Source organism: Dryas octopetala, chromosome 4, assembly GCF_963921425.1.
Source record: "Dryas octopetala chromosome 4, drDryOcto1.1, whole genome shotgun sequence".
Lineage (NCBI taxonomy): Eukaryota > Viridiplantae > Streptophyta > Magnoliopsida > Rosales > Rosaceae > Dryas > Dryas octopetala.
The window spans coordinates 26,271,051-26,282,507 of NC_141369.1; the positions used below are offsets into that span (position 1 = coordinate 26,271,051).

Genomic DNA, 11,457 nt, shown 5'->3' on the forward strand with positions numbered 1-11,457 from the left:
GTTTTAAACTCATATCCTCCTCTTGATAAAAAAGAAATTGAATCTCATTCACAAGACTAACTGGTCATTAATAATAAGAGAAAAACTTTCCTGCAACATAGATAAGACTAATTTTGGTATCCCAATTCAATAATATAATGACATTTATGCTCTTAAACTTCATCACATAAAGATTTTTATAATTTCAAAAATTAACACTCAGAATGTTAAGTCAGTTCATATCACTATTATAGATAAATTTTTTTCTTAACAACAATATATATATTCACGTCCTATTAAAATATATACTCATTATACTTACAAGAATTAGGTATAATTTTTTTAAAAAAATATATATAACTTAATTCAAGCAATATGCCAATATCTTATTTAAAGATTGGTATAACTTATTAGTGAAAGCTATTTAATAGTGTAACCAAAAAGCTATTAGATAGTATTTTTATTTATATTTTTTGGTTAAGATTAACAGAATTTTTTTTTTTGTTACATAGGGGGTTTTCACAGTACTCTTTGTTTTTTTGGCCTGGAAAGATTCACAGTACTTTTTAAAGTCATTTTCACAATAAGAATTCTTTATTTAGTTACCAAAAAGGCAAAAACTAAATAGTTTAGTTTTTGTTTTCTTAGAAAAAAAAGGCTTTCACGTAATCATAAATTCATAATACCCAAAAAATAGTATCATCTGTTGGCGGTTTCGAATGGCCTGGAAAGCATACCAAAAAAAAAAAAAAGCCTGGAAAGTGTATAATATAATTTTCATAATTTGATATGGCCTGTAAATTTCCGCCAGCGCGATCCCAGTCATTGAATCCAGAAAGTGGGAAACCAAAAACAGATTGGCCGAGGACGACCCTCCAAACTCCTCTCATCCTCTCCATCTGACCCATCACACGGGTCAACCCGACTCGGATATCGGATCTACGGCATCTCTTGGATCTGCAAGCCACCCACCTCAAACCCTGAAACTCCTCCTCAAAACCACCCACAACTCCCAAATTCCAGATCGAGTTATCGTTGCTGAGCTCCTGACAGTTAAACGACGTGGTTTTGGATCAAAATGATTGCAATCCCTTATTTAACCGCGTTAACCACGTACTTCAGCTACGGGTTGCTCTTCGCTTTCGGCCAAGTCAGAGATTTCTTCAGGAAAATCATCGACTGGTGGAGTTCTAACAATCTGCAGGTACCATATTCTTCGTCCACGCCCCTATCATTTCCTTTTTTTTTTTTTTTTTTGTAAAAAAAAAAAAAAAAAGCTGTTTGGGTTGTGTGTGGTAATGCTGTTTTGTTGAAAAGCAGGGTTATGCTCCAATCTGTTTAGGACTTGAAGATTTCTATATTCGCCGGTTATATCTTCGTATTCAGGTATGGTGTTGTTGATTTGATTTTCTTGTATCTTGAGGTAATTATGCTGTGCATGAAATCAGTCTCTTAGTCTTGCATCTGTAATGCTGCAATAAAACATTGATTCCTTTGAGTCCCATTAACATAATTGATAATTCTGGTTGATTTTTAAAGTTTTGACTGTCAGGACTGTTTCAATCGACCTATAGCAAGTGCTCCCGATGCTTGGTTTGATGTTGTTGAACGTTTCTCCAATGACTACAACAAGACACTCAAGTAAGAATTGCATATTCTTCAATCTGGCAATTTTATAAATATTAGCCTTGTTAAGTTTTATATATTTATATTGTCATTGTCTGCTCTTGATGTAGACTAACCACAAACAAAAGTAGATGCCTTAACTTGGGATCTTATAACTACCTTGGCTTTGCTGCATCCGATGAATATTGCACACCTCGTGCCATCCAGACATTGAAAAAATACTCCCCAAGTACCTGTAGTAGCCGAGTTGATGGCGGTGGGTGTATTACTTTGCAAGATGCTTTTCTTGAAATTATTTTTCTACTTGACTTTACCATAATACACTTCTTTCATCAGGCACTACAGTTTTGCACAATGAACTGGAAGAGTGTGTTGCCAATTTTGTTGGAAAACCTGCTGCTATAGTTTTTGGCATGGGCTATGTAACAAACTCTGCTATCCTTCCAGTCTTGATGGGGAAGGTTTGTATGCTCTGTTAATGAAATTGCATCTTAAATTTGTCTTTAATTTCTTTTCTGAATTTTGATCTTCTACCATTTTAATTTACAGGGGGGCTTGATTGTTAGCGATTCTTTGAACCACAACTCCATTGTCAATGGCGCACGAGGATCTGGAGCTTCTATTTGTGTTTTCCAACACAATAGTAAGTCCGTAAGTTATTATCTGGTATAGCATGGATGCTGAAGATTTTAGTTCATATTTCATTGCAAAGGTTACAGGGTTACCGAGGAATGATGCAAGTAATTGACTGTTAGCTTCTGTGTTATTTGTTCTTATCCTAATCCATGTTTATGGAGGTATTTGACTATGGGATAGAAAGGGCTGTTAAACGTACACAAGTTTCCAATATGGTTCTTTCTCTTAGATGCAGAGAAAGATGCTGATGATAGCATGAATGGGAGTTTTCCTCATTAAAGTTAAAAGAAAAATGTAATACTCAGGCTGGAGATTGTCCACTTATATTTATACTTATTGCCTTTCTTACAGCTCCTTCTCATTTAGAGGAAGTTTTGAGAGAACAAATCGCAGAGGGACAACCTAGGACCCGCAGACCATGGAAGAAGATAGTTGTCATTGTGGAGGGGATATATAGCATGGAGGGGGAGCTTTGCAAACTTCCTGAGATTATAGCAATCTGCAAAAAATATAAGGTTGTCTCTACTTGGTAGCTTTCATTTCAATATATGTCTTACAGGGGTCTCTTAGTTCTATGCAGTCCATTTTTATGTTTCACAGGATAGATGAAATTCTTATGGTTTTATCTAAAACTTAAGAGCCTCATATTTTATTGGCCATTTTTTCGTCATAACAGGGAATAAATTCAAACAGTTTTTGAAGGATTCCCCCTGCTTTTAAAGGACTGTATTACTTATTTTCAGCATCTTCCTTTTTTTTCGTAGGCATATACATATTTGGATGAGGCCCACAGCATTGGAGCAGTAGGGAAAACAGGAAGAGGTGTTTGTGAGCTCTTGGGAGTAGATACAGCTGATGTAGATATCATGATGGGAACATTTACCAAATCGTTTGGATCATGTGGTGGCTATATTGCAGGATCCAAGGTTTTCTTTTTGCACTGCCGTTGTACTTTCTATTTGTTGACCAGTGTGTGGTGTAATCTAGCTAGACCATGTATTGAGTTTTAACTTTTTTTTCATAAGAAGTGCTTTGACATCTTTCAGTTATGCTATTGTTTTCACATGGGGTATCTCTAATGAGTTAGCTGAAAAGAATTATGAGCTCTTTGTTGAATTTAATGTGGTCGATGTTTTCATGTTCAGGAGCTTATCCAATATTTAAAGTACACTTGCCCTGCTCATCTTTACGCAACTTCAATATCGCCACCAGCTGCAGAACAAATAATATCTGCCATAAAGGTCATCCTTGGAGAGGATGGTTCCAATAGAGGTGTTGATAGATACTTCTCTCTCTCTCTCTCCTCAATTTTCTTTGCTTTTCTTTTTCCGCTGTTTTCTTGGTTATGCTTTGTTTTAATCTAACTGTGCAAACTTCTTTAGCCTTTAATACTTATTCTCTATATGACTATAACTGAATGATCTTTTGCATCCTTGCAGGCGCCCAGAAACTTGCACGAATACGGGAGAATAGCAACTTTTTCAGGTCAGAACTGCAGAAAATGGGTTTTGAGGTTTTGGGGGATAATGACTCTCCAGTAATGCCAATTATGCTTTACAACCCAGCCAAAATTCCTGCCTTCTCACGGGAGTGCCTCAAGCAGAATGTGAGTCCATCCTGCCCTGTTGTGCTGTATGATTATAGTTTTCTGTTGTTTCTAAGCAAATTTAAATTATTATTGAATGGTGCTGTTACAGGTGGCTGTCGTGACAGTTGCATTTCCAGCAACCCCACTACTGTTGGCAAGGGCACGGATATGCATATCTGCTTCTCATACAAAGGAAGACCTGGTGAAAGCCTTGGAGGTAAATTATTATCTGACTTGGACATCCATTCTCTGTCTTCATATTCTAAGTTTATGCAACTTCCTTGGAAATATGCCTTTTCATGTGAGAGAATTTGTGCCTTGATTCCTTCAGGTTATAGGCAGGGTTGGTGATCTGGTGGGTATAAAATACTTCCCTGCCGAACCAAAGAAGCTGCAGGAAGAAGAAAAAGTGCTGAAGTTGGAGTGATCAGAGGGATGTTTAGCCTTGAATTGTCATTTGCAAGCCATAAGAGGTTGGGGAAGCTGGACTACGAGTTTGGGATAAATGATCTCGTAGGTAGTTGCCTTGTGATTTAACTTCTGGATTCATCTGACATCTGCTCCTACTTGTAATATGTCGTCTTCTCTATATCAAGGTCCTGTACCTTGCATCGATCTATATCAAGGTCATCCGTGGTCGATTTGTCCTCAATCGGAGGAGATAGTATTTTATTTATTTTTAATATAGTTTTATTTAAAATTGACTTTCATTTTTTCTTTTAATCGGTTGTACAAATGTAGCTTGTTAGTTTGTGCTATTTATTATTAAGAATTGGACCTTTCTTCTGAGGGTTATAATCGTGTTGTATTAATTAGGGAATAAGTAGTTCTCTGTTGAGGAATTTTGTCTTTATGCTGAGTATATAGCGACGCTTTTCAAATCAACGTGCTGCGGTCTGCTTCGATCTCCTCGCTTTTTTCTCTAAGCCTTATCACTCGTTCTTGTACTCCGAGGAACGTTTGATATTGAATGGACTCGAGCCGCATGGAAGTTTAGTATGATAAATGCAAATGGCCAACTGAATATCTAAACAATTCTAACCAAATAGACTGATGCCCTCTCGTATCGGTTATGGCTTCCGTTTGGTTTGTGGAATTTATTTCTTACAAAAAGGGAATGTAAGATTTCATTTATGTGTGTGGTAACGCTGGGAAAGTAAGCAGGAAATATTTTTTAATTTTAATTTTCATGTTTGATTTGTGCAGAAATAAGAAATAAAACTGATTTAGTTTTTTAATTATATCATCATCTATTATATAGCAAAAAAAAAAAAAAAAAAAAACAGTATTTGGATAGAGTTGGTATTTTTAAATATTACAAGAGATAAAATGGTCTCGAAAAATTATCATTAATGTTTTATCATGAAAGAAAAATCAAATCTAAATCGAAAGGAAGGATACATTTTCCTTCTTTTGAGACATCATATTCCCATAAGCCAAGAAATGATTTCCCATGTCTATATTTACTAAACATAAAAATTAAATTATTTATCTATTTCCAAGCTATCAAAAGTTCAAAACTTGAACTACACATTCGATCCCGTACTGCGCATTACAGAAACAGGAATAAACTCCTTTCTTTCTTTTTTTCTTAGAGAAAATCATTTATGTTATTAACTTATTATATATGAGTCTCTGAACTCAGCTAGTAGTACTTGATTTTACTCAAGAATTTAGAGAATTGGAGTTGAGACTTGACTACTTGAGAGATACTAATTATTAATTAACTTCATTTATTGCCCCACAAGGCCACAAGCACCTTTGCAGTTTGCATGCTGTCCACGTGGCAGCGGAAGCTGACTTGCTGAGGTTAGAAAAAGAAAGGAGTTTGCTTTTGTCACAGTTTTAGTGCAATTCCCTTTTTTTCTTATTCGAATGGGGTTTATGTTAGTGCAATTGTTTTCCTATCAATTTTATTTTTGGTGAATTCATTATATATTTGGATAATATATACAGTTAAAAACAAATTTAATTAATATCTTTGTTTATATGATATACATTTTAGTCTCAAATTATGTAGTGATGCCTTAGTAACTAATATGATAAGTTAATAGGTCCATTGACTTTAGGTACCAAATTATAATGTTTTTTCATTTCAACTACTAAAATATTTATGTAATTTTACTTTAGGTACAAAATTTCAGTTTATGTACCAACTTAAAAAAATATGGTTATATTAAACTGTGACTGTCTAATAGTCATAACTTTTTTATTGATTTATTTTTTTTTCAATATTTACAAGGCTTAAACTTTTATTTAGTCTTTAGGTTATAGGACTTCATCCCCCAAACCTAAATCAAAAGTATGAAACCTTTAAAAATTTTGATTTTTTATAAATTTTAAATAGTCACAACTGTGACTGTTCAACAGTTACAACGTACTGTATAACAAACTGATTTGTGACCTAATCCAAAATGTTTTACTCTAGGTTAGTACCTAAACTAAAAAAAATTAGTGTCTTGCTGCTTTATTAAAAAACTATTGATATTTGGTATTTAATCTTAATTTTCTATAAGTTAATTAGTAATTAATGGTATTGAATGATAATCATACGAATTCTAACTATAAGTACGAGATTATCAAGAATTGTTCAAAATTAGTGATGCTGGATGGTGCAAAATTATTATTTAGTTGTGGATTTTAAAAATGATATGAGAATTACATAATTGTTGTGTAAAGCTTGAGATAGATGAGGCAAATGGTGTAAAAAGGAAAGTAGAAGAAAATTAAAGAAACGTAATCTAGAAAAGAAAAGAAAAGGTGATGTAATTGAATGATCCGCAGGTAAATGAGGCGAGAAAATCTGAATGAGATCCGTAGCGTAGGATTTGGAATCAGAAATTCGAAAATCCATGAAGCAGGTGAAACCTCATGACAGTCAAACGTAGATTAAAGCATTTAGTCCATGTGTACCAAAAGTTGACGGTATGAGTAGTACACCCAAGAATCTCTTGGTTCCCACTACAATACGTAGAGCGCTGTCGTCGTCTCCTCCTGCATAGAGACGAGAGAGAGAGTAGTGGGGTAAGCTGGTTTTCATCACATGAGAGAGAGAGAGAGAGAGAGAGAGAGAGAGAGAGAGAGAGAGAGAGAGAGAGAGAGAGAGAGAGAGAGAGAGAGAGAGAGAGAGAGAGAGAGAGAGAGAGAGAGAGGAGTCGAATACCAATACATACGCCCAAATGCCATTGATTTCTGCTGCATGCATGGATTCAGAACTTTTTTAACACCTGGAGTGGTTCCGCTCAAGTCTGAAGGCAACTTTGCTACCTTCACCGTCCATCCGTCACTCGTGTCTTGGGCATTCTCTAACCACCCCTATCCTCCGCTCCACGCTTCTCAAAGCAGCTAACCCTATTCCTAACCATAGTTTGTAAGCAATACAAAAAACGAAAAGATCTGAGGCCACCCATGAATGCATATTGCACATTTGTCACCCAAACCAGGGGAGGCCTGCCCTCTATTGTAATCACACAAGATCCTAATTAAATCTCTTTTCTTTTTCTTCCATAATTAATGATTCCCGGCCATTATGGCCCATTGCACAAATAAAGGTAACTACACACAATGAGAACAAAAAAGATGTAAAAGAAAGAGCAAGCTTTGGCCTGAGCACTGAATGCAGCTTGCACAAATGTCACTGTAAAACCACCAAAAAACCCAACCCAACGCTAGCTTGCTAAAAATAGAAAAAGGCAAAGCCATTTCGTGATTGCCGAGCGTCCATCAGTTGGTAGTTTGGATCTGCACAGCCACAGGGCACAGTCGTGCTCACAGAAACCCAAAGTGCTTTGGTTTGCTTATAGCAGTGCCCAAACCCAACCCTAATCATCATGATGATGCAGATGGACCAACAAGCAAGAACCGCAACTGGGCTTCAGAAACCCGAGGCCTGTGGCTTCAGGGCAGGTGTTCGCGCTGAGCTCGGCCTTGTCACTGTGGAGGGGGACAACAATACCTTTCACGGGTCGAATCGGGCCGGGTCGATCCGTGACCTCGTTCATGCTGTGACTACTTTCGGTGTCGGTGTCCAAAGGAAGAAAAGGATGACCAGACAGAGGCGATCCTCCACCTTCAACTTTCAGTTCTCTTTTGCTGCTGCTGCTGCTACCTCCACCTCGCACTCGCACTCGCACGTGCTACCCTCCCCAGTACTCCTCCAACCCCATAATTCCACTCTTCCTCCTGCACGTGTGAGCTCCTATTCCTTAATCCTTAATATTCCCTAATTCCTATCCTACCTACCTACTTCCTATATATTCCTACCTATTTGATATATGTATATTATCAAATATTCATTTTAATTTCCTCCTTTTTTCTACAAACAAATTAAGTTAAATAACTTTTTCCTTAATCCTTATTAATTTGTTACTTACATGAAATTTGTTGTCTAATTTTCGCTTCATGAGTCATATATATCTGACTGTGCAATCAGATCGATGTACTATGTGACCCAGGCAACCTTTGGTTTGTCCGATGTATCGATCGATCTGCTTGATTTTCTTTCATTTATTTTTTATCTTAATTCTTTTTACAGGGGCATGCTTGAAATGTTTAATTAGGCTTCGATATAGATGTTTGTAATTCAAGCTAAATGTTTGTGCTTTTAGGCTTCGATATAGGTGTAAGAAATGACTCAGGATTAAACCCCTTCCACACTTAGATATAGATTCTGACAGAAATTATCTGGTTAACCAAAATTGCACCCAGCGTTCCAACGTCAGTGTTTTGGCCGGCCATCCAACCTCATTGTTAATCATACTTACAGCTAACCGTAAACCGTCATTAAAGAACAACAAGTTAACCGTAACCCTGTTATTAGAGATCAAGAGGTTAACCGTTAACCATTATTACAGAACAAAAATCGATCATACTTGTGGTTAACCATTATACTAAACAACACTCGGTGAGGTTAACAAACCACACGTGCGGTTATCCGTGTTACTAGAGAACAATAGTAGATTTCCCAACTCCTTTGTTATTTTTTCTTTTAATGTGGGGAGGGGGAGATTCTGAAGTTCTCAACTGTGCTAATTAATCATAATCATAATTAGATTGCATGTTGGTCCAATAATCATATATATAGTACTTACCTTTTCAATGTCTTGAGCACCTGTATCAGTAGTATTATCATGACCTTACGTTTATAGAAGTTGAGGTTGTTGTCCTGGATGCAGTTGTTCTGTAAATTAAACTGTGCTGTGCTCGATCTGCCTCAAGACGAATTTGTACTCAATGCATCTATTGTTGAGTGTAAAATCTAACCAACGAATGACTCTAAAATAATTAATGAATGATCTATCAAGTCTCATGCCTGAATGTGGATGCTTCAGGTAATTGAACCAACAAGGTTGAGATTTCTTTTCCAAAAGGAGCTCAAGAATAGTGATGTGAGTTCTCTCAGAAGAATGGTACTCCCCAAGGTAGTGATTTATTTATTAATCTCTTTCATTAATTACTCAGATATATATTAATTATACTGATATTTTCAAAATTAAGCATCATGTAGTCGCACGTTTGTAAATGACTAGGAATGAAACAAACAAAAACAAATTTTGACTTTGTTTAGTTAAGTTATGAACCTAATGAATGCATATATGACAATTGCGATACCAGAAAGCAGCTGAGGCTCATCTCCCTGCCCTTGATTCCAAGGAAGGAATTCCTATGAGCATGGATGACATAGATGGTCTGCATGTTTGGAGCTTCAAGTACAGGTTTGACTAGCTACTTCCTATACTATTAAAGTTGAATGAGTAAGATTTACTTTTCTTTGCTCTGTTATTTTGCAAGCAGGTTTTGGCCTAATAACAACAGCAGAATGTATGTGCTTGAAAATACTGGTATGATCCCCTTCTTCTATATATAACTCTCACTTTCTTTTGAGGAGGGGGTTTAATTAAGTGCTTATTATATATCAAGTTCAGTAGTGTCTTATAATTTTGTTGAATTTTGATATATCTCAGGGGAATTTGTTAACACACATGGCTTACAGCATGGAGATTTTATCATGGTTTATCAAGATAATGAAAACAAGAACTATGTACGTACGATGACCCAATTAATTAGATTATATAGTTGATTTTTAAGATGAAGTAGATAGGAGCTAGCTAGCAACATGTTGATTTTTGTATATTATATATGGCGCAGGTGATTCAGGCTAAAAAGGCTTGTGATGAGCAAGATGATCATGTATATAGTGAGATAAGTATGAATGGTTATAGTGTGAATAATGAGCTGTTCCTACACGACTATGATCAGGTGGCTAACAAGTCGTCGAGTTCGTTTTACATGCCCACAATGGAGCATGAGGTGGATACAAGTGATGCAGGCATGTCATTTATCTATGACACCACCGCATTCTCGAATGAATCTCTGCTTGATTTTTTGGGGGGATCCATGAGCATGACCAACTATTCCACATCAAATGGACGTCCGCAGGAAAGTTTTGGATCCGTTGAAAACTTGTCCCTTGATGACTTTTATTAATTCAGTTTTACATTAGCTAGCTAGCAGCTTAGGACAATATGTAAACCCAAATACTCTCTTTTCAGTTGTACTATTTTGGCATCACATCATCTTCATCCATATGCATAATTGCATATGCATTAATAAAGGCTATATATAGCAAGTGTAAAAACTTGTTTTGTGATATGTACTTGTCCCGGCCACCTACCTATTACATTTTACATTTGGCTTGTATTATGTTATCCACACAGATAGAGTATTGATAATCTCTCTGAACAAAAAAGAGTACGTACTGATAATCTCCTAATCTCATTAATTATTATATAATAATTGGAACAAGGAGTTTGTATTCCATCTTCCATCTCCATTAATGGACTCCCGGGCAACTAGTTCCTCCTCCAGTTATGTGTTGGCAATTACCTTGGTTCAAAACGTACACCAGCCTCAAGTCCTGCGTTATCTGCAATTGTTCCGTAATGATTCGCAAGTTGCCCGTCTAGCTCAGTTGGTAGAGCGCAAGGCTCTTAACCTTGTGGTCGTGGGTTCGAGCCCCACGGTGGGCGTTTCTGTTTTATGGTTTTGTCTTGACAACAATTTTCTTGCAATTTTTTATTTATTGAAAATTAAAATTAAACATCAAATATCAATAATTTTCCGGCAAAGCAGTAAAATACTAAAATTTTTTAGTTTAGATACTAACCTAGAGCAAAACATTTTGTATTAGGTTATAAATTAGTTTTGGTATACAATTGTGACAGTTTAAAATCCATAAAAATTCAAAGTTTATAAAAATTTAGTGTTTTTGATTTAGACTTGGGAGATAAAGTTCTATAACCTAAAAACTAAACATTAAAGTTTAAGCTTTGCAAACACTGAAAAAATAAAAATTAATAAAAAGTTGTGAATGTTAAATAGTTACAACTTAGTAGAACCATATTTTTTAAAATTGATACATAAACTGAAATTTAGTATATAAAATAAAATAATATAAATATTTTAATAATTAAAATGAAATAACATTGAAATGTGTTAATTAAATTAACAAATTTTTTATTTTTTATTTTATTGTACAAAATTTAACAGACAATATATGAGTTGTGGACGAATGAGATGACGTGGCAGCACTGTATTGGTATTAATAATGAAATTAAAACATAATAGGA

The 11,457-nt window shown here is 35.6% G+C and overlaps 2 protein-coding genes and 1 non-coding gene across 3 annotated transcripts; all 3 read left to right on the forward strand.

Annotated features, from left to right (window-relative positions):
- Nucleotides 1–674: 674 nt before the first annotated feature.
- On the forward strand, nucleotides 675–4,682 carry LOC147288995 (long chain base biosynthesis protein 2a). The gene is made up of 12 exons (XM_086239705.1): nucleotides 675–1,183; nucleotides 1,300–1,365; nucleotides 1,532–1,620; nucleotides 1,716–1,861; nucleotides 1,942–2,066; nucleotides 2,155–2,248; nucleotides 2,593–2,756; nucleotides 3,006–3,167; nucleotides 3,387–3,513; nucleotides 3,681–3,847; nucleotides 3,939–4,046; nucleotides 4,161–4,682. The coding sequence occupies exons 1-12, from the start codon at nucleotides 1,058–1,060 to the stop codon at nucleotides 4,254–4,256; spliced, it is 1,470 nt and encodes a 489-aa protein (XP_086095831.1). The 5' UTR covers nucleotides 675–1,057; the 3' UTR covers nucleotides 4,257–4,682.
- Nucleotides 4,683–7,671: 2,989 nt separating this feature from the next.
- Nucleotides 7,672–10,315, forward strand: FUS3 (AP2/B3-like transcriptional factor family protein). The gene is made up of 6 exons (XM_086241060.1): nucleotides 7,672–8,019; nucleotides 9,160–9,249; nucleotides 9,443–9,543; nucleotides 9,623–9,669; nucleotides 9,793–9,869; nucleotides 9,977–10,315. Exons 1-6 carry the CDS (start codon nucleotides 7,672–7,674, stop codon nucleotides 10,313–10,315), a joined length of 1,002 nt encoding a protein of 333 aa, XP_086097186.1.
- Nucleotides 10,316–10,784: 469 nt separating this feature from the next.
- On the forward strand, nucleotides 10,785–10,857 carry TRNAK-CUU (transfer RNA lysine (anticodon CUU)). Its single transcript has one exon. It is a non-coding gene; the product is annotated as a tRNA-Lys (tRNA).
- The last annotated feature ends 600 nt before the right edge of the window (nucleotides 10,858–11,457 follow it).